Below are 23,595 nucleotides of genomic sequence, written 5' to 3'. Positions count from 1 at the left end.
CCATGTGGACACAAACAAGATGGCCACCACAAGATGGCCAGTAGGGGAGGGCAGTTGGGAGGGACCAGGCCTGCAGGGGAGGGCAGTTGGGGGTGATCAAGCCTGCAGGGGAGGGCAGTTAGGGGTGACCAGGCCGGCAGAGGAGGGAAGTTGGGGGTGACCAGGCTGGCAGAGGAGGGAAGTTGGGGGCAACGGGGCCTGCAGGGAAGGGCAGTTGTGGGGGACTCAGGCCTGCAGGGGAGAGCAGCTGGGGGGGACCAGGCCTGCAGGGGAGGGCAGTTAGGGGTGACCAGGCCTGCAGGGGAGGGCAGTTGGGGGGGACCCAGGTCTGCAGGGGAGGGCAGTTAGGGGTGACTAGGCCTGCAAGGGAGGGCAGTTAGGGGTGACCAGGCCTGCAGGGGAGGGCAGTTAGAGGCAAACAGGCCAGCAGGGGAGCAGTTAAGCATCAATCAGGCTGGCAGGGGAGTGGTTAGGGGGTGATCAGGCTGGCAGGCAGAAGCAGTTAGGGACAATCAGGAAGGCAGGCAGGCGAGCAGTTGGGAGCCAGTAGTCCTGGCTTGTGAGAGGGATGTCTGACTGCCTGTTTAGGCCCGATCCCAGTAGGGGGTGATCAGGCTGGCAGGCAGAAGCAGTTAGGGACAATCAGGAAGGCAGACAGGCGAGCAGTTGGACACACACACCCCACCCCCATCCACGAATTTCGTGCACTGAGCCTCCAGTAATATCAGGAAAGAAGAAAGAGCGTCCTACATAATAAAGAGCTAATATGCAAATGGTCATCACGCCCTTGCAGCCTCGATCCCTCGCACCGGGTCCAGGGGACCTGAAGCCGGGCCGGGGGACCTGAGGCCATGCCCGCACTCTAGCACCAGGCAGGGGGACCTGAGGCTGCGCCCCCCGCTCTGTGGGGCTTGACGGGGGTGGAGCCAGCTAGGTCTGGGTATCACACGATTTTTAGGCACACGTGGGTGGGTGGGGACTTGTCTCTGGGTCCTGCAGTGCACCCTAGTCTCTGACAGGTGGGAGATTTTCATATACATTTTACTAATTTTCTTTCATCTCTGACACTTCTATTATAGAGAAAGGGCAAATAGCAATATTAAAATATTTCCTCTAATTAATTCTCTTTTAATGTGCACCGATTTTGTGCACTGGGCCACTAGTAGTATAGATAAAATTTGAAGAATTCAGTTTATTTGAGGTAGGGGTAAAGGGTGTTTTATAAAATTTCAAGTTGGAAAAAAACAGTACTAGAAAGGATCTTATTATTTAGTTCAAACCTTTTACTTACAGATGTAAAAATTGAGGCTAAGTGGGACTATATGCCCAAGAGTAAAAAGCTCGTTACAAGAACAAGATTGTTGTTATATTTCTGCTACTGACTCTCTGTCTAGTAAATGCTTTTCACAATGTCACCTTGCTGTTTGTACGCACAGTGGCTCTCATGCCTGCCACCTCAGTAAGCTGTGTATAGATTGCTCAGTATTGGGAGTCTCCCTGACTAATTACACTGTTTATTGTCCTAAATGCTCCACAAGCACAATGAGAATGCCAAGTGAATTTGCTCTTACTTCTTTGGGAAAAGGAAAAAACAAGTCTCTTCTATTCTCCCTTTCTCTTCCCCCAAGTGGGTTGAAAATTGTAGATTTTGTCCATCAACTTAAACAATTTTCATTGAACAGGTACAGTCTTCCAGACCCTCTAAAGTATTCTCGATGTTTCTAAAATGAAAAATACATTTTTAAAGAAATATAATTAAGAAACATAAATATATATATGTTTATAAATAGAAATATAAACCTCATAGTGCAAAGATTACATATATATAATTAAAACACACCTTAGTGCAAGTAAATTAATAAAGGTAAGTCCCTATTCTCATTTCTCACAGGAGAAACTGAAAATTGGGAAAGACTTTACAGAAAGTATAGTATTGGTTAATCATTAAAAACATGGAAAAGGCCCTGGCCAGTGTTTCTCAGTGGCTAGTGTTGGCCCATTCACCGAAGGGTTGTAGGTTTGATCCCCAGCACCGGGTGGGGCATGTGCAGGAGGACACCAAACGATGTGTCTCTCTCACATCAATGTCCCTCCCTCCCTCCCTCCCTCCCTCCCTCCCTCCCTCCCTCCCTCCCTCCCTCCCTCCTTTATCTTCCCTCTCTTCCAGTCGCTTGCTAAAAATCAATGGAAAAATATCTTCGGATGAGGATAACAACAACAAAAACTTAGAAAACAAACAAACATGTAAATGTTAGTAAGGCAGGTAAGGCAATGACTAGTATGACTATAGCTGAGAAGTATGAGGTACTAAGATTTTTTTAGACATTACAGGTGTCTGTACTACGGGAGCATAAAGATAAAGGTGGAAATACCAGGTGTTGGGGCTGAGGAGGCAAGTAAGGGCCACGCCATGAATGGCATGGCTTGGCATACTTATAGGCATGGAATTTCCCCTTTAGTTGAGACGTTTATAACCTGAGTACATGAACCCTGCTCATCGAATATAGAGGGATACTTGCATGAATCCTAGAGTATCAGTGACACCCTGAAGTTGCATAAGCATTTTAAGATTATGATCATAAATACAATTTTTGAAAAAAAGAAAGGCCATAGCATTTTTAAAGTGCCCCATGGCTTCTAACAATCACAGAACTATCAGTGTAGCAAATAGGGATTCACCACATAGATTGAAAGTGTGACACACACGTCCTGTGTGTAAAGGACATGTCCATGCTGAGCTTTTGGATGGTGGTTGCCTCAGGTAGGAGCTGATGAGAGAATTCCACTTGACTTGCAGGATAGGATCTGCATCTTTGCATCCCTGGACACAGCACACAGACTGCCCCCCTTGAGCCCATGTTTATTCAACATTCCATAAGTGTTAGAACAAAGGATAAGGCAGGAAGAGCAGTTATCTATCTCATGCAATTATCCAGTCAAAGATGACAAGTGTCAAGAATAAAAGAGTGATAATTTGGATGGAGAAGAAATGACATATTTGAGAGACATGTTAGAGGTAAAGCAACAAGATTCAGCAACTGATTGATTGGCTGTGAGGGAGGAATTAAGAATGCTTTCCTGTTTTATAGGTTAGATGATGGATGCCAGTGCCATTCTGTGCTTCTCTTTAAGAGCAGTTATCGTATACTGTCTTGTATTATATTATCATGAACATACCACATCTTCCCTGGAAAACTGTAGGTTTCTTTTTTGTTGTTGTTAATCCTTATTTGAGGATATTTTTCCATTGATTTTTTTGGGAGAGTGCATGAGAGAGGGAAAGACATGGAGAAACATTGATGTGAAAGAACAAGTCCTGACCAGGGCCCAGGCTAGAAGGAGCCTGCAACCAAGATACATGCCCCTTGACTGGAATCAAACCCGGGACCCTTTGGTCCACAGGCCAATGCTCTATCCACTAAGCCATATCACCCAGGGCAAGACTGTAGGTTTCTAAAAGTCATGTTTTTATTTTTTAAAATTTTTTATGGTAGTCTCGACAGCAGTTGGATTAGTGATGTCCAGCTAAGATGTACTTGGAAAATACATGTTGAAAAAGATCTAAAGATGCCACAGAGGATGCAGTCAAATTTCTAGTACCTTCATAAATGACTAGCTTTTGTCTCCCATTTCCAAACTTCCTGACAGTTGGTGCCACACAATCGTTTTCTGTTTCTGTGAGGGAACAGAAGGATGCAGGAATCTCTAATAGATGGAATAGAAAGCAGAGGGTTTGGCTGCACTTTGTAAACAGTGAAGGGAGAGAAGTTGTTCAGACAGAATTTGGGAGCTCCTATTGGGGACTCAACAAGAGCAGTTCCTCACTGGTTTGTTTTACATTTTGAGTTTTTAAATTCACTTGGAAAGTTCTGCTCCTCAAGCAGAGAAGGGATGGAACTCTCCGACAAAAAAAAAATGTATTTTCACAAACCAGATGCAGAGATTTAGAGTGCTGTTTTCATGGTGGCTGTGTTTTATTTGTTTAGCATCACTTCAGCAATGTACTACATAAGCACAAGCATGCATTTCTCAAACAGACGGTTCGTTGATGGTTGGGTGACAATCTAGACAATCTAGAAAGATGGCATGGTATTTTGGAAAGGACAGTGGTTCTAGAGCCTGAAAGACCTAATTTCAGTTTTCTCCCATTGGTAATTTTTATTTGTATTTGTAAATAAATCTTTATTGTTCAGATTATTACAGTTTTCCTTTTTTTCCCCCATAGCTCCCCTCCACCCGGTTCCCACCCCACCCCATGCCCTTGCCCACCCCCCACTCTCCTCATACATAGGTGTAAGATTGCTGTCCAATCTCTGCACCCCCACACCCCCTTCCCCCCGAGAATTGTCAGTCCACTCCCTTTCTATGCCCCTGATTCTATTATATTCACCAGTTTATTCTATTTATCAGATTTTTTTATTCACAAGATTCACTTGTTGACAGATATTATTTGTTGTCACTTTGTTGTTCATAATTTTTATCTTTACCTTTTTCTTCCTCTTTTTAGAGAATACCTTTCAGCATTTCATATAATACTGGTTTGGTAGTGATGAACTCCTTTAGCTTTTTCTTGTCTGTGAAGCTCTTTATCTGACCTTCAATTCTAAATGATAGCTTTGCTGGTTAGAGTAATCTTGGTTGTAGGTTCTTGCTATTCATCACTTTGTATATTTCTTGCCACTCCCTTCTGGCCTGCATAATTTCTGTTGAGTGGTAATTTTTAATTGTATGACCTTGCAAAAGATTTCTTACCTCTCTGAGGAATGTTGCTATTATTTTTTTAATATATTTTTATTGATTTCAGAGAGGAAGGGAGAGGGAGAGAGAGACAGAAACATCAATGATGAGAGAGAATCATTGATCGGCTGCCTCCTGCATGCCCCCTACTGGGGATCAAGCCTGCAACCCAGGCATATGCCCTTGACCGGAATCAAACCTGTGACCCTTCAGTCCGCAGGCCTATGCTCTATCCACTGAGCCAAGCTGGCTAGGGCTACTATTATTTTTTGAAAACAGGAATAATGTCAACTGCTAATATATTCTAAGCAATATGATATGCCTGTAACTGCTCTGCTTTTATTTATTAACTTAGTTTACCTAAGAACAAGCCAATGAGATAGAAGATACTATCTCCATTTCATGGATTAGTAAACCAAGGCTCCAGAGGATTAAGTAACACTGCCAGATAACACAAGGAGTAAATGGCATTCTGGCCGCAGACCCACACTGTGAACCACTGCAGACCTAGTAGGACTATAATGAAGATAAATGATAACTTTTGTAAAATTTAAAAAATAATATTGGTTAAACATTTGATTCAGTATCATCATTAGTAATATTAACATGATAGTCAGGTAGGCTTTTGCAGGGAGAACTGTTGGGTCTCAGTACAACTTATATTTTTGGGTTTTGTAAAGGAAAAGTTAGTTTTGAACCTCAAATCATTGACTTGTTCATGAATTTTTGGATCATATTCAGATACAAATAGGGATCACCTGTACCAAAAACTGGGGAGGAAGCATTTCTACATAGGTGGTACAGCTGTGTATAAGGCTTCGGTCCCTCTTCCCTGTTTTCATGGCAAGCATTTTGAGACTCTAAATTCTTTGTAGCAAAAGAAGAATTAGGCAAGAACATATATAATCTTCACCAAACTTTCTAAATAAAATCAATTAATCTTTTGTAGGATCTTGACTTTTTTGCCTGATGTTTTCAAATAAAAATCATTGTCAAAATTAACACATTAATACATATACCAAAAATCAGTCTACTAATCACACATTGATATTAATTCTATCCCAAACAGCATAATATTTCACATTTAAAATAAATTTGAGCCTTAAAGCTAGAAATAATGTTAAGGCCTTTATGATAATAAAATAGGGTGATGACATAGAGAATAATATGGGAGGGGCTTTATAAGGAAAGGTGGACAAGGATATCCTCCTGGTCAGGTGCAAGTTGAGATCTGAATAGTCAGTAGGAGGCAATGTAGGTTAATCTCTTTGGCAACTGCCCTGGTACTGTAACAAGTTTGGTGTGTTCAGTAGAGAGATTTGAGAAGACCCTTTGAGTAAGTGTCTCTGGATAGAACTATTCTTATTCCTAGAAACTTGTATTTTTAATAAGAAATTCACAATTCTTATGTGTGTTAAAATTTTAAAACCACTGTTATACTCAGGAAAAAGTGAAGGAGACCAAGACCTTCAGCTGAATGTATTCTCTTGCTCCACAAAGGGCTTGAGGGCATGGACTTTGGGTCACCCAGACTTACATTCAAAACTTGGGAAAGTTACCCAAGATCCATCTGCAGTTTTCTCATATTCTTAAAGCAGAAAACATTAGGATTTAGGTAACAGGATTGATGTGGGGATCAATTTACTATTTATCTTAGTAAATTGATAGGTACTGTATATTCTTAATAACCATTGAGAAGTATAAGTAGTAATTTAAGAGAGGTAGACTGGATAAAGATCAAGGACAGTTGCAGCTTTTAAACAATATTTACTTTTGTGTTTGAATTAAAAAATAATGTTTACTAGCATTTTAAAACATTGTAACTTTTTATTGGTACACAGGTTGCATTTCAATACAAATTAGACATTATTTCAACCGACTTTAGCAGGATTAGCTCAGAAAACAACTGCACAGTAGTGCCCTAAAGCTATGACAGTGCACAGATATCCTGTTTAAAACAGAACTCCTGTCTTGGCATGAAGACTAACAATTATGAGTGATAGCTACAATTCTCCAGGTGTTTCACAAGTATTTTCTCTTTAATTCACATAATTGTGCCATGAGGAAGGTATTATTACTTCCATCATTCAAGAAGGGGCTCTTAGGCACTCACAATTTAAGTAACTTTCCTAAAGCCACAGAGCTAGTTAGAGGTAATGCCCAGATTTGAGCATAAATCTCTGTCTGCAAACAACAGCCTTTTTCCCACAAAAATTCATTAGGTTAAAAAAAACAACAACAGCCCTAACCAGTTTGGCTCAGTGGATAGAGCGTCGGCCTGCAGACTCAAGGGTCCCAGGTTCGATTCCGGTCAAGGGCATGTACCTTGGTTGTGGGCACATACCCGGTGGGGAGTGTGCAGGAGGCAGCTGATCGATGTTTCTCTCTCATCGATGTTTCTAACTCTCTATCCCTCTCCCTTCCTCTCTGTAAAAAATCAATAAAATATATTAAAAACAACAACAACAACAAAGTTTCATTTTAATTATCTGTGTATGTCTTAGGTTAAAATTATTTTGGGGCTTTAATTGTACTAAAATTTATTTTTATTTGGATATTATTAGACAATCTTGTCTATTTTAATATTTATTATTATGAATAAGAAAGTTTGCAAAGTTTTCAAATTAAAGAAGTACAATTTCCATGCCTCTTTGAGGAAGAGAAGTGAAAAGCTAATGCTTAACTAAAAGCTGTTATCCACTCTGCTAGTTTTAGCGCATAAAGTGGCTTGTTTGGCTTAATCTCGCTAAGTCACTTGAATTGTGTAACATGAAATCCTCAAATAACACCATCCCAACTATCTACACCTGTCATTTTGCCTAATAAAATATGTTCTGCTTTTTGAGATTCAGGGATTAAAAATGGCTATAAATCAGTGGAATGAAGCTTCCTTCCACGTTAAAAAGGCAACTGGGAGCTATTAATACTCAGGTCAAACTTTGGTTTCTAGTAGCCTGTCACTTCCTCTTTTGAGTGTGTTGTATTTCCACCAGCAGGTCTTACTGTTACCCTGGAAAATTAGAGACAATCTTGGCACATGCTAACCTCATGAAGGCAATAGCATTTTGTAAAATAAATAAGCTTTGAGTTCATATTCTGCTATTCTCCTTGAAGTGCACGCAGGAATGATAAATATTATGTTTCCAGAGCAAGAGCAGAAAAGTGAAACACTGGTCTTCTCTTTTGAAAGACTGAGTGTTGCTGCAGCCACTCCATCTTAACACACCATCACGTGAAATTTGGAAACAAATGGTTTCCCAACCAGAATAAAGAGAAGAGAAATGTCTTGCATATACATTCAAAGCCATTGTATATATGTTGAGTCTTGGGCTTTTCAAAGCTGCAGAAAATGTGGTTGGAGCCTTTGTGCTGCTCTTGAAAAGGATCAAAGAGTGGCTCTAATACTATGTGGAGGCACACTCCCAGTGACTCCGTGTAAATCTCCTCTCCAGCAGCTGAGCACTGAGTCCCTGACCTTGCATTGTAGACAATGTGGGGGGAGAGAGATACAAGAGAAAAGGACAAAAGGGGGCTTCTGCATTGAACAACTGATGAATGTGTTGAAAGTAAAATGAACATGTCTCCACTATACTCTACATTTCCCCAAACTTGTTTCTTTGTTTTGAAGCCAAATGCAATAACTAGGCTAAACAATGAGTCATGTTGACTTAAATAATGTTTAGATAAAATAGCTGTCTCTTTAGGGGAACATCTCTGTACTTCTTTGTGCATACAGTCTGGATCTTTGGATATGAGATTTTATGGTATACAGTTTATTATATTTTTCCTGTGTGCAAATGGAAATGGGTTTAAGAAAGTATCAAGCGAAGAATTTGGGTTGGTGGAGGGTGGGGGGTGGACAGGATTGTTATATTCCTAATAGCCTTACTAAAAGTTGTGGGTGGTCTTCCATCATTCTGAAAGAACCTAGTATGAGACAATATTTACATCATGCTAACCTGTAAAGAAAGTTTGCACTGCCTAATTCTTGATTAAAGAGTAATTATAAATCCTATAACTGACAGAATATTGAGTTGAGCCATCAGTATTATCAGACTCTTACTTTTAATTGAACACATTATGAAGGAGAATGTTAAATTGAAAATTTCCCAAGATTTCTGTGTATTCATTCTTACTTTTATGCAGACATAGTTTAGCTATACAAATATTTTACTCTACTTTATTCACTTACTATTGTATTAAAGTAATATAATGCTTGAGAATGCTTCATTAGCATAATTCTTTCTAACTCACTTGTGATATCATGTACTTTCTCAGAATTTTTATTGGCACCTCAAGCAAGTTTGGAAAAATTCAACCTCTTTGGTTTGTTGTACAAGAAGTTTGCATCTTTGCATGTTGCTTGTGTGAGATTCAGGAAGTTTGCATTTCTGTCATGTTGATTCCTTACTTCTGCTTAAAAAGACCATTCAAATCCTCTTCTTTATCAGCTAAGAAACTAATCATCCTTGAATCTTCCACATAAGACCTCTACATAAGCTCTTTGCACTCCCTAGAAAATGCTTATCTCCTTTTTAACTCATATTTATCCCTAAGATCATAGCTTATATGACACTTCCCCATAGAAGCTTTTCCTGACCCCTGATATAAAGCAGCTGTCCTTGACTTAAACACTTATCCTGTCTTTTACAATACTTTTTTGCACTTATTACTGTGATTTTTAGTTTAAAAGAGTGGCTCAACTAATATTTGTTGAAAAAATAAATAAGGTCAAACATTTCCTTCTGTTTAAGATCCCCCTCTATTTCCAGGAAAACTTAATCTTTCTTCTTCAATGCTCCTTTAATTTCTTTTTTTAAAATACATTTTTATTGATTTCAGAGAAGAAGGGAGAGGGAGAGAGAGAGATAGAAACATCAATGATGAGAGAGAATTACTGATTGGCTGCCTCCTGCATGCCCTCTACTAGGGATCAAGCCACAACCTGGGCATGTGCCCTTGACCAGGAATTGAACCTGAGACTTTTCAGTTTACAGGCCAATGCTCCATCCACTGAGCCAAACCAGCTAGGGCTAAGCTCCTTTAATTTCACCTTCTTGTACTACAATGGCTTGTGCATCTCCATTCTAGACAGTCCACTCTGAGGGGAGAGAACAAGAATTTTCATTATTTTATCAGGTCCCTAGCTCATATACTATATATTGAATGGATGGGTAAATATATACCTCAAAGAATATTTTAATTTTGTGTAGAGCCTGCTGTATTATATAAAATATAAGCTTTATGTAATAGAAAACTGTGGAATGAAGGGCCAGAAAACTTTCTGAGGGAGAAACAGGACAGGAGACTTCACTCAGCAATGGAATTTTCTACAGCTGTTGCTCTTATCAAGTATGTTGAGGAGACCCTTCCACTGGAAGCCACGGTGTATGCAAAGGAAGTGTTATTGAAACCATGGAAAACCAACAAGTAGTATAAATTGTATGATAGACATGTGTTAAATGCTATTGTAAGAATCTTTCCATGTGATAGCTTAGTGTGGTCCCTTCGGGGTTCAGAGTGGGGGCTTGGGGTCTGTGGTGCTCTGTGCTCTGGGATTTTGCTGGCCTTACATATCACGTCAGCCTCAGCTCTTCACCTGGCCCACTGCACACGAGTTGGTCTGAAGTATTATCTTCCCGCCTTCACATTTCTCTGTCTCACCGCCCAGGACTTTTAGTATTCATATTTTAAAATGTGTCCTCCTAGTTTATTTTCTGTGAAAAAATTTTAACAACTGCTTTCATATTGAATATAGCCTGCTTTTAAAACTGAACAGCCTGAGAAAATATTTTTCATGTCTTCAAATCTCTACATAGACAATTATAGTGACTGCAAATATTATATTTAGTAGAAGTACACTAATTCACACCATTCATGCTCAAACTCCAATTGTTGTTATATGCCCATCCCTTTTTTTCTCTGTTGTTATGTTTTTGCTTTCGTTTTGCTGACAACCTTGAAACTACTATTCTCAACTTGGACACACTGTTTTTGAGCACTTTGCCCCAAAGCAGCTTCTCCAAAGTGTCAAGGGCTCTGGCAAGGAGGTGCCAAATGAAGTGTTTCCTCCTCTTCACATTTATCTCCTGTGTTTACATGTGGAGTGGACACTCTGAATGAGGCGTCCCTGACAGCCCAGCCCGAATGCTCACCCCTGCTGTCCTCTACAGCTTAGCGGCAGGTTCAGATTTAGTTCTACTTTTCAGAAGTTACTTCCTTCCAATTCAGAGACTCTCAAGACAGTTTAGTTATTTTCTCATTGTCTATTCTTCCTACTCTGAGATAGAATCCAAAAGCATTGCCCATACAAGGAGCCCAATATTGGCACCTAACATCTTTGAAGTCTACTCTCATGTTTCCCAAGTAAGTTTAGAGGAAGGGACTTAAGTTAGAATTTATAATTGTCCAGTTTATTGAACTACACAACACAAATAGAATATGTTTTAATTATGGGGAAAGAAAGTTTGATTTTGGTTTAGCCAGAAAAGACATAGTTATATTACTGTGATCATATTTCTAAGATAGGCTTTTAAACAGACCCTTTCTTCCTGTCAGATTAATAGTAATATGAAGGGTCCAATCAGTTTTACAGATATTCTACAATAGTAGATACTACTTGTAGAGTATGAAAAAGAAATTATTTTCATGAACACTTTTATTGCTGCAGGGAACATTAGGGATCATTCTGATTAATCAATAATCTCATTCTTCCTTTTGTTTTATAGATTTAAGGTCCAAAATGAGGGAGGGAAGGTAGAAAGGAGTGATTGTAGGAAGGGGGCAAACCAAGCCCTGTATCAACAAATGGTGAAGCTAGAACTTTATCTCTAGTTGGGTAATTCCAAAATAGGGCCTCCCCCTCCATTCACTTTACCTTTTAATAGTAATAAAATATTATCACAAACACTCCAATTTTTGAAATTTGATAGCATAGTTTTCTTTTATTGGTTCATGCTCATAATTTTTAATTAACCAAGATTAAAAGATTATAAAACTCAATGAAGCAGGAAAAAAAAGGATAGAGTAGAATGTGAATGAACAAATAGTTTTATATCATATTCAGAGGCAGTTCAACTGCAGAGCTTTACAGAAGACAGATTGGATCCTCCACTGCTGAACCCATGGCATTTTAGATCATTTCAAATGATCTTCCACTTTCAGACAGCCTTTAAGAGAAAACCACAAAGAGAAATTGAGCAAATATCAGCAGACCTCAGACCTGACCTCATCTAGAGGATCAAGGAAGTCTTTATGAATCAGTCCAATTTAAATTACATGGAAGCTTCTGCTTGAGTTATGAGTAGGAGTTAGAAGAAAGCAGGAAGAATCCTTTCAGCAGCAGAAATAACATCCACAAAGGCCCTGAGGCATAAATGAGGGAGGGGAGTAGTTTGAAGATGTGAAAAGAAGACCAGAAGGGTGAGAACACAAAGAAAATAGGCAAATACTATAGTGATGATTGAGATTTCCCACTGAGGTAATCTTGAACCAGATCATGGAAGGTCTTAAAGGCCATGTTAAGAACTTTGGATGTTGTGCTAAATTGAAAGCCATCCAGATAAGACAAGGGAGCTTAAAAGTAGTGATCATATAATTTAACATCCAAACCACACATCTTTTAAGTGCAGAGAGGGCACTATTTGCTCAGAAAACAGCCGGGGGCAAGCCAGATGAGAATCATCTTTCTTAAAAGCACCTGGCCCAGCCGGTGATGTGACTCAGTGGTTGAGTGTCCACCTATGAACCAGGAGGTCACAGTGTGATTTCCAGTCAGGGCACATGTCCGGGTTGCAGGCTTGATCCCCAGTGTGGGGCATGCAGGAGGCAGCTGATCAATGATTCTCTCTCATCATTGATGTTTCTATTTCTCTCTCGCCTCTCCCTTCCTCTCTGAAATCAATAATCCTATATAATAAAAGGCTAATATGCAAATCAACAGAACGGCAGAACAACCGGTCTTTATGATGTGCATTGACCACCAGGGGGCAGATGCTCAATGCAGGAGCTGCCCCCTGGTGGTAAGTGTGCTCCTACAGGGGGAGTGCCACTCAGCCAGAAGCCCTGAGCCAGGTTCACGGCTGGCAAGCACAGTGGTGGTGGCAGGAGTCTCTCCCACCTCCAGGCAGCTCTAAGAATGTCCCACTGCTGCTTAGGCCTGCTCCTCACAGGAGCCATCAGTCAAACATTCCCCGAGGGCTTCCAGACTGGGAGAGGGCACAGGCCAGGCTGAGGGACACTGCCCCCTAAGTGCATGAATTTCATGTACCAGGCCTCTAGTCTACACTAATAAAAGAGAATATGCAAATTGACCATACCTCTGTGACACCCATCAGCCAATCAGGAGTGAGTATGCAAATTAACCCAACAAAGATGGTGGGTTAATTTGCATACACAGGCACGAAGCGGCCGGGTGGGGTGGGACGCCTGCTATGAGGGTGAGGGCCGGGGGTGAAGGGAGCTACAGGAGCGGTGCTCCAGCTGGGAGCGAGGACTTACAGGCTCCCGGGCCACTAGGAGTGAGGACTTGCAGGCTCCTGGGCGGCCGGGAATGAAGCCAGAGGAAAGAAGGCCTATTCTTGCACGAATCTTCATGCAACGGGCCTCTAGTATATATATAAAAGCTCCTGTATATAGGCTAATTTTCCCACTGACACAGTGCCTGGGGGATACAGTCAGTGTTCACTGTTGCCCTTCCCTAGCCAGACTCCCTTATTCTTTCTTTCAACTATCTGGCATTTTGCTTCCACTTACTAGTAGTTAATCATGCCCATCCATCAAAAATGATAGAAGAGTGGAACTTTTACCTTGTACATGAAGCTCTGACTCTCTGATCTCACATTCATGTAGCCCTTCTCAAACGTGCTATGATGGTTTAGTGAGAACAGCATCCCTGAAAATTTTATTATGAAGCTGTCTCCCTATACCACCACCTCACTCCCCAAACTGACAAAGAAAATTTGAGAGGCTGAGGCACTTTTTATGCTACATTTGATACTGCACAGAATCATGTGCAGGGAAAGAACGTGATAGAAACTCAACGAATAAGTGTAAAGCTTGTCTGATTTGAAAAGCAAGAGAGTGTCTGATTGAGTTCATAGGTTAAGAAATTCACCTTGCTTTGAATCCTGGCTCTATCCTCTTCTACTCATGACTGTGTGATCTTTGTTACATTGCTCAAATGAGCTGAATTTTAGCTTCCTTATATGTAGAACAGGAATAATGTTAAGGCCTAGCACAAAAACTTTTTTAAAAAAATCTTTATTGTTGAAAGTATTGTGTATGTTCCCTTTTTTCTCCCATTGACCCCTTATAGCCCTCCCCCCCCCCACACCCCAAGCCTCCACCACCCTATTGCCTGTGTCCATGGGTGATGAATTTATACACATAAACATAAAAGCTTTGAATGCAAATTAAATGAAATCATTTTATAAGGCACCTAGAATGGCTACGCTTACTGATAAATCCACAAGTGATAGCTATTATTTTATTTATTGTTAATTTATTTTATTTTATTGTTGCATTACAGATGTCCCTCAATCCCCTTTGCCCCCCTCCACCAGGCTCCCGCCCCACCCCAGGCCTTCACCTCAGTATTGTCTGTACCCATGGGTTATACATATATGCAAATACGTTATTTGGTTTATCTCTCCCCCAGCCCCTTCCTCTGAGATTCTGATAGGTGCTTGTATGTCTCTGGACCTATTTGTTGGTCAGTTAATTTTGTTCATTAGTTTCCACATATAAGTGAAATCATGTGATACTTGTCTTTCTCTGACTGGCATATTTCGCTTTGCAGAACAATCCTCACATCCTTCTGTGCTGTCTCAAAGGATAATGGGACTATTATTTTTGAGCAAATGTGGTTTTTAAAAAATGCCTTCTGGTCTCTCTTTGCTTTAGGAATTAGGAGCTGTGGTTTCAGTCCCCTGAAGTTTCACTGCTCTTGATTTTATCTGCCTGTTTGCCCTAAAGGGACAGGTGAAGTTCAGTTTTTAACCCGGTTTGAAAAAAGTGAGCCTCAGTGACAGGATGGGTCAGGAAAGCCCCGTCTTCTTAAAATTCTTCTGGGATTAGACATTCCGAAGAAGAAATCACTCTGAGAGTAGCAATATCTCTGAAATAAAAGATATCCAAAGGATTGACTTTGAAATCTGTAGATGCCCATTCTGCCTGAGAGAGAGCGGGGGTTTCTGTTGACAACTTCATGGTGGGCTGAGCAAACAGAGTGCAGTTATGTGACAGAAGATGATGGAAGTTTCAGTCAAAGACAGACCACATATACCATGGTGTCTGATAATCTGATAATCTTAAGATTATACTGGATTATAAGCAAAGGTTTGCGATATTGAAAGTATTGAATTTACTGCTACCTCTACATGCTTTAAAGAGACCAGGAAGGTCAGCATGCTGTCCACCCAGCTTGCTGGCAGCTGGGCCAAGGGACTATCTAGGAAGGAAGAGGAATAGGCTGAAGAGGATGGGTACCTGGGAGCCTGCTCCGTGCACACCTGCCCCTGCATGCACAAACGGACATGCACACAAGCACACTCACACATGCATGCGCGCACACACATGCACACACACTCCTGAGCACAAACTCATTTCCCTTCTTTTCTCTCCCTCCCTTTCTTCCTCTCTCCTTTTTCTATCCTCCCACTCCTCTCCCTCTCCCTTGCATTATTTCTCATCTCAAGCTTTACCTCTCTGCATCTCTGGGTCTCTGCTATTCTTTTCCCCTCCCCTTCTCTTCCTTCTTGCTCTCTCCCTCACTCCTTCTGTCCTAATATCTACTCCCCATCTCAGCACCTGCCTTCTCAGCCCTCTCCTTCACCCCCAGTGTTTGCAAGTGTGCTCGCACAGTCTTTTCTTTTTAGATACACAAATGATATTGTGTTACAATTGCCTACAATATTTAGTGTAGTAAATGGCTGTACAGGCTTGTAGCCTGGAGCAACAGGCAGACCACTGGTGGTCCGTGCGTTCGGAAAAGTTGGGGACCGCTGGGCTAGCCAATATAGCCCATGTGTGGAGAACGCTATGCCATCTAGCTTGTGTAAACACTCCATGATGTAAGCACAATCCAAATTGCCTAAAGACTCGTTTCTCATAATGTGCCTCCATTGTCAAGTGAAGCATGACCGTAACAGAATGAAAGGTAGAATTTGGAATTGTCATAAGGCCATGGTATCTTCATCTTTGTGTCCTCTTGTTTGACCAAAGTGTCCAGCCTGCTGTGATAAGAGCTCAATAAATATGTATTGAATACATCGATTACATAAATTAATCACATCAAGAACTTTAAATCTAATTATTGAATAACCGCTGTATATGTTTCTAATAGAGAGACCTCTGGGAGTTGATTTTTAATCAAGTAATATTTGGTCTATATTTTCAATTTCTGAAAGGCCAAAGATAATTTAGTATTCTGAGCAAATGAGTTCCCCTTCTTAGTAGTTTGAGATATATATTATTCATAAAAGAAAACCCTAGACTCTCCACCCTCCTCCACCGAGAGAGAGAGAGAGAGAGAGAGAGAGAGAGAGAGAGAGCTAGAGAGAGCTATTTGAGTTATTTTGACTTAAGTCACCTCAAATTTTAAGATCACCAAATGATTTCACAGAGCACAAATGTTACTTCTTACTGGGGTTAGGGACAAAGTGTGATTTACAGACAGCATATATTACTGTATATTAAACTACATTATAATTGCTACAGCAATATACTGACTATCATCAGGAGGACCCCAAAGCTTATATTGCTAGGGTTTATATTTTGGGGGAATGTATTGTTCCCCAAGCCTTGGTTAAATTCTCAAGGCCCACAATAATTTCTATCACAAAGAAAAGTCTATGTCAATACATGAATTTCAGGTAAGCATATTGAGCTGCACATTTTCCCTCAGGGAACATTGGCATGGAACGCATTACAGTAATTTTCCATCATAGAACTCTACAATAGTGTAGATTTCAGGATAGAAGCATGCAGTATTTTTTTAATAATGTTTCCCAGGAGATTTTCCCAGGGACTTGGAGACCTGCACTGCCCTTTGGGGGCCACTACGTTTTCTAATACCACATACTCTCAGCCAAAGTTCCTTTCGATCAGTTGAGCATGTCCTGAGAAACAACACAACTAGTTGTACTTCCAATGCTGTAAAAAGGATGACATCATTGCTGAGATTTAAAGAACTATAGCACAGCGCCAGTCTTTTCATTTGTTTAGAGGAGAAACCAATAATTGTAATTTCCTTTTCTCACTGTACTTAAATCATTAAATTAGTCATTTTCTCTAACTGTATTCATTGACTTAATTTAGATCTATATTAAACCAAAATGATGGATTCTTTAGTCATTCTTTTCATAGATAAAAATCTTCAATGCTTTGAACTCATCTCTTTATTGTAAAAAAAAATAAAATAAAAATTTTGTTTCCCAAGCCCCAAAGTTCAATTAGGGCTAACTAACAGCAATTTAAATAGCATTTTAACTAAATAGCCTTGGCTTGTAGGCTTCCAACAGGGACCCTTCTAAAGTAAATCTACTTGGTTAACAGCTGCCAACTGTCAATGAGCTAAAGGTAATTAAATTTGAAGATAGCTTTATGGCTTAGAAAAATAGATAAAAATCCTCAGACCAGAAAGGTCCTAAGTTAATGTAGTTATTGCTCCCTGTGGTATTTGAATTAATGCAAGAAATTGATTATTTTCTAACAAAACAGATAAAGAGGAGAACTGCCATTGTTTGTTACTTGAAGGTAAAATTCAGTTGAGGCTATTTTCCTTACTAAGATAGCACTCTTGATTTCACTTCATTATAGATTAGGAAGAAAAGGGAAAAAGAAAAGAAAAAGTATTTAAAAAAAATACCCAAACTAAAGAAATCATGGTAGCAAGGGTGAGAAGGTGGTAGTTAGGGTCTTTGAACACTCAAAAGATGTATCAGCTATTAAGGGTTTCAACAACAGAAATGAAAACTTCAATTCAAGGTGCCTAAGAAATGCAAGAATTTTTTTTTTAATCTTACATAACAGCGGTAGTCCAGTTATAGCACAATTCCAGGGTAGTTCAGAGATTAAGTGCTTTCTTAATGAACTGAGCTTCCCCCCGCCTAAATTTCTGCTTGTCATTCTCAGCTAGTAATCTTACTTGCTACAAGTATAATATGCTCGCGCACCAATGTCCAGAGGTAGGAAAAGTGGCACCTTTTTTTGGGTGCCACTTTTTAAGACCCAATTAATATTTTCAACACCCCTGCAGAAGGCTTCTCTTTACTGGTAAGTCTCATAGACCATAACTAGTCAGAGGCCACATTTAAACCAATCACTGGTTAGGGGAATGGAACCCTATGGTTGGCATAGACCAGCTCTGCCAATAGTAAATTTTATTGCCAGGAATCGAACCATGACCTCATGGTTCATAGGTCAGTGCTCAACCACTGAGTTGGCCAGAAGGGCCAGAAAGCGTATTCTTGTTCAGTTTTTCATTCTCTTAAGATTATAATCAAAAGAAAAAAGAAAACATCAACTCTTTGAATGGAAAAGTCATAAGTTGTGCAAAAGAGCGTTTTGACTGGAAAGAAAATTGGTTCTGCTATAATTATTGATTTTTGTATTGTCATGGTGCATTCATTATATTCAAAGTTCAGCTATACAGGCGTATATTTAATGTAAAAGAAGTTAAATGAACATGTGTCACTGATCATTGAGATACTGAAATCTAACAATTCAGAACATCGGAAAATTCATTATTTTTCCCTATAATATATACATGGACATTTCTTTTTAAGTAATTTATCAAAAAATATATTAAATTGGTTAGAATTATGTTGAGGAAGTAAAGTAAATATTTAGAGTAGGAAATAATTCTAATTTATTATTAATACCAACAATAAAAATTAAGACAAACTAGGAAGACATTGACACTGCCATTGCTTATTTGTTTGTTTGTTGGGCTTTTATTTGTGTTTCAATCTGCTAACTTACTATATATTTTTGGCTAACCTGTTTGAACTAGCTGATGACAGCCAGGAATAAAACTCAGTTGAGATTCTTGCAAAATGTGAATAATTTTGTAATCAAATGTCATCACCATAAACTTTAAAATTGCATTTATTGATTTATGTTTTATTTCAGAGACAATGAATAAAAATATCCACTGAAATAACTCTAATTTATAATTAATTTATTATTGTAGGAGGAAAATGTATCTTTACATTTTTGGGAAATATTTCTGTAAGATAATTTTTATTAAAATAATAGAATCATAGAACCAAATCTGTTTTCACTGTGTTGTTCACTGTTTCAGAGCTTCGAGAAACCAAGACCTCTGAATACTTCAGCCTATCTCACCACCCTTTAGACTATAGGATATTATTAATGGATGAAGATCAGGACCGGATATATGTGGGCAGCAAAGATCACATTCTTTCCTTGAATATTAACAATATAAGTCAAGAAGCTTTGAGTGTAAGTGTATTACTTTCATGGGGGCAATGTTGACCTCCCTACGTGCTTTTTTCTTTAAAGACTTAAAATACAATAATAAATTATGTATTTCATTAGAACAATAGAAAATACTGGTCACATGTTCATACATAATTGGAAGTTCATACTTGTTTAATGGACTGAAAATATAAAATCAATTCAATTTTCTTTGTCTAGTTTTATAGTTTTAAACAATCTGAAATCTGAAACTAACTGAGAAAACACTTCCTGTTTATACATATATAGAAAGAGAAAAAGAGAAGACTAAAGTATAGCATGAAAAAAATGGTCATATTAAAGGAAGACCTACCTTATCATTTATTTGTAATTCAAGCAGTCCTTGGAAGGAACACAATTATTAAGTGCACTATTCTGTCAACAAATGTAGCCCATATTTATCATTCTGTTTCACAACAAGGAAATAAATTGAGACTCACTGGAGTATAGAAATAAAAGTAGATTCATTATAAATTTATTACAGAAAGGAGATTTTTGAACTTGTTATTTTAATAAGGGACAGCAGACAGAGAAATAATCTTCACCACCAGACCTGAGCCAAGGCTACAATGACTTGGAATGCTAGGACAGTATTTCAGAGCAGTAAACTTTTGGATTTTATCCAAGCTATTTTAACTGTTGATGTACCTAGGTGCCCATTTTAATTAAGTCCACCAGCCTAGCTTGTAGTTCACTCAGAATAATATTAAACTGAGATTGCAATATAAATGTAAATTCATTGTGATATAAGCAGTTGGGAAAAGTGTACTATAAATAAAAAAGAGGGAAATATACCTTATATTGTGCACATTAATAATGACCTCATTTTAATATAATAGCAATAATAGCATTAGTAAGTGAGCATATATTGAAGTGCTTTTGTTAAAAGAAAGATTGATGGAAGGAATAAAAACATAAGTTTTACAATAAAATCATAAAATCTTTATTCATTTAAGTTCATAAAATAAAAGAAGATAGAATTTTGAAGTAGAAATATAGAAACATCTTAAAGGAATGTGTTAGCATATAGTAAGTAAAGAGCACTGAGCTGTCCCATGTACTGTGAGATTTAAGCAATCTATATTTTCCTTTCTGAACAGGTTTTCTGGCCAGCATCTACAATCAAAGTCGAAGAGTGCAAAATGGCTGGCAAAGATCCCACAGTGAGTGCTTAAAAAAAAACCCAAACTTAAATATTTGGTCTTCGAATCCATGTATCTTGAGTGCAGCCAGGAGTGAGACAACGGGTGTTGGTGTTTTAAATCCTCTGCTGGACACATGGTAAAAAATGTAAATATAGAAAGATTGGAACTCTTAAACATTGTAATTTACGAATTCCTGACTGGGTAAAACTTTCTTGACTTGCTTTCATTATTGCACCCTGACACTTTTCATAATGAATTTCAGTAATAACCCATGTTCCAAGTGGATCCAACCTGTGGAATTCTCAGGAGGTTGCCGAAATAATGATAATGCAAGACTCTGGATCAACTCCCAGATACCATGTGGGCTTTTCCTAAGAAAGATTCTCAGCAGAAGGGTTGTGGTTAGCCAGCACATTCCAGAGGCATAAATCACCAGTGATGACTGGTATCTTTGTTAATTAAAAATAACCATAGAAACAAAATTGAGACAGGTATAAATATCAATAGATTTTCAATGTGAGACACTAGAAACACTTGTAAAAGTTAGGTTACTTTAGGTAGGATTCCATAGAGTCAGGGAATAAATCTATATTGATTGCTGCTAATGACTTGATGAAACTGACAGGTTATGCTTTTTTCTTTTTAAATTAATTCTCACTCCAGGATATATTTTCCATTGCTTTTTAGAGAGAGTGGAAAGGAAGGAGGAAAGAAGGAAGGAAGGGAGGGAGGGAAAGAGAACATCAATGTGAGAGAAACACATCTATTGGGTCGAACCCATGACCCTCTAAGCACTGATACACACTGGCCAGGACTAACCGATTATTCTTGAATATTATAAAATAAATACATGAAAAAAATATCTAATAAGCATAATCATTTGATGTTTATAATGAAGCATATATGTCATTTCACCTTCTTATTTCAAATCATGAAAAAAATAACATAATAGATCCAAGTATCAAAATTATATTAATAATTATTAATAATTTGGTAACCCGGTTGGTGTGGCTATTTGGTTGAATGTTGACCTATGAACCAGGAGGTCAGGATTCATTTCCTGGTCAGGGCACATGCCAAGGTTGAGGGTTCTATCCCCAGTAGGGAGTGTGCAGGAGGTAGCTGATCCATGATTCTCTGACATCATTGATGTTTCTCTCCCTTCCTCTTCTTTCCTCTCTCTGATACACTTTTTTAAAAAAGACATAAAAAAAGAAGTTTCTATCTTTTTTTAAATCCTCACCAAAGGACATGTTTATTGATTTTAGAGCGGGGGGGGGGGGGGGGTGGGGAGAGAGAGAAGAGAGAAACGGAGAGACATTGATGTGAGAGGTAAAATTCAATCAGTTTCCTCCTGTTTGCACCCCACCTGGGATTGAAAGTGCAATCTAGATATGTGCCCTGACTTGGAACTGAACTACAACCTTTTGATGTATGGGACAAGCCTCCAACCAACTGAGCCACCCAGCCAAAGCAGAATTTTCTTTAGGCATTTCAATCACTTTTTCAACAAATACTGATTGAGTACCTACTGTGCATTGGCATAATGTTAATTGCTAGAGATACAATTTTGTACCAAAATAGACATATTTGACTCACATCAACTTTATTATCTTGTTGGAGAAGTCAACATCCTATATAATAAAAGGCTAATATGCAAATTGACTGAACAGTGGAACAACCGGTTGCTATGATGTGCACTGACCACCAGGGGGCAGACACTCAACCAGGAGCTGCCCCCTGGTGGTCAGTGCACTTCCACAAGGGGAGCACCGCTCAGCTAGAAGCCGGGCTCAAGGCTGGTGAATGCAGTAGTTGTGGTGGAAGCCTCCCCGACCTCTGCGGAAGTGCTAAGGACCCCTCGAAGGATGTCTGCTTAGGCCTGCATGGGTAGCGGGCCTAAGCCTGCAGGCAGACATCCCTCAAGGGATCCCAGACTGCAAGAGGGCACAGGCTGGGCTGAGGGACCTCCCCCCCCCCACCCCAATGCACGAATGTCGTGCACCGGGCCTCTAGTTAATCTAATAAGCATGGAAATGCATGCTAATTCAGGTGTGAGATTGAAATATGGTGATTGGGTAGCAAAACTAGTAAATGTTCATATACACACAAAAAAAATCAGGTCTAAGGTCAAATAACAGCCTTAACTTAGTGTTGCCTAAACACTTACCATTATAAGTGTAGCATTCACTTATATAGAGGTAAGAAATGCTGATTTCAGGAGAGAAGGCTGTGCGCTGAGCCTTGGTAATAAGTATTTCAGAGACTCATCAGGTTGGTTCAAAGAAAGACTAACCCTTGTGGAAGGAGAAAGTGTGGAAATGAACTTTTTATTTTCATTGACTCTTAATAGTCCCAGGTTTCAGGTTCTGAAACGGTCAGGCTCAGTGCAGGTCCACGAAGAACCTGGAATGTTGAATCTCCAAGTCTCACTCACTGGAAGGTGTTTTTGGCAAGAGAGCTCACCAGGAGTGACTCAGCAATGGTCTCACTTTTTCGGTTTCATAATTCACTTTATAAGAAATATTTAAAAGTGGGCAGAAGGAGCTTGCAGCAGCATTTTTGCTACCCATAGGATTTTGTGGACCACTTTCTGGAGGAAAAAACAACAACAACAACAAAAAAAAACACAGGAAAATGTGGGAAAACATTTGTAAGAATATTATAATAGTCTTATATGGAGTGAGTAATAGAATGAAGTATACTTTTGTGGGGTACATTTTCTTCTCCCCTGAAGCTATGATTTCATTAATTGTACATGAATTAAACTATTTTCTTTCATTCTCTAATGTAGAGATTTTTCCCAGCAATGCATATCTCATCATGAGTTGCTTTTTGCCACAATAATACCCTGTGGCTATAATTACTGGATTTAATTGTCCTTTGTTCAAAAAGATTTTTATTTCCCATTTATACAGGATGTGTAGGTTTTGGATACCTTTGCACATTCTTGTTCCAAAACTTGCTTTTGATTTTCTAAAGAATCTTAGCTAAGCCATTAAATTTCTTTCTCTCTGGCAAAACTGAAATGCTCTGTTATTTGCTCTCTTGTAATTAAAAGTCATTAGATAAAATCTTCAATACATGCTTATGTTTTTCCACTGTTTTGTCATACTGTAATGTCATTCATAGATATCTTTAAATTCTGCCATACAGCCAATTAGTATACTCAACGTAAATAACTGGTGGAGGGTTCTGTTCTAGTACAGCCAAAATTATTGGGTCCTGGGAC

At 39.1% G+C, this 23,595-nt stretch overlaps 1 protein-coding gene across 1 annotated transcript in view; it reads left to right on the top strand.

Moving 5' to 3' along the window:
• SEMA3C (semaphorin 3C) overlaps positions 1 to 23,595 on the top strand; it is a 175,066-nt gene that overhangs the window by 63,698 nt on the left and 87,773 nt on the right. The window contains exons 3-4 of the mRNA XM_080667027.1: positions 19,043 to 19,203; positions 20,319 to 20,381. Coding sequence (XP_080523153.1) covers positions 19,043 to 19,203; positions 20,319 to 20,381 — 224 coding nt within the window. The remainder of the gene's footprint in view (positions 1 to 19,042; positions 19,204 to 20,318; positions 20,382 to 23,595) is intronic.

The sequence above is a fragment of the Plecotus auritus genome, assembly GCF_963455305.1.
Source record: "Plecotus auritus genome assembly, chromosome: 4".
Classification (NCBI taxonomy): Eukaryota; Metazoa; Chordata; class Mammalia; order Chiroptera; family Vespertilionidae; genus Plecotus; species Plecotus auritus.
This window is presented reverse-complemented; position numbering and strand designations above follow the sequence as displayed.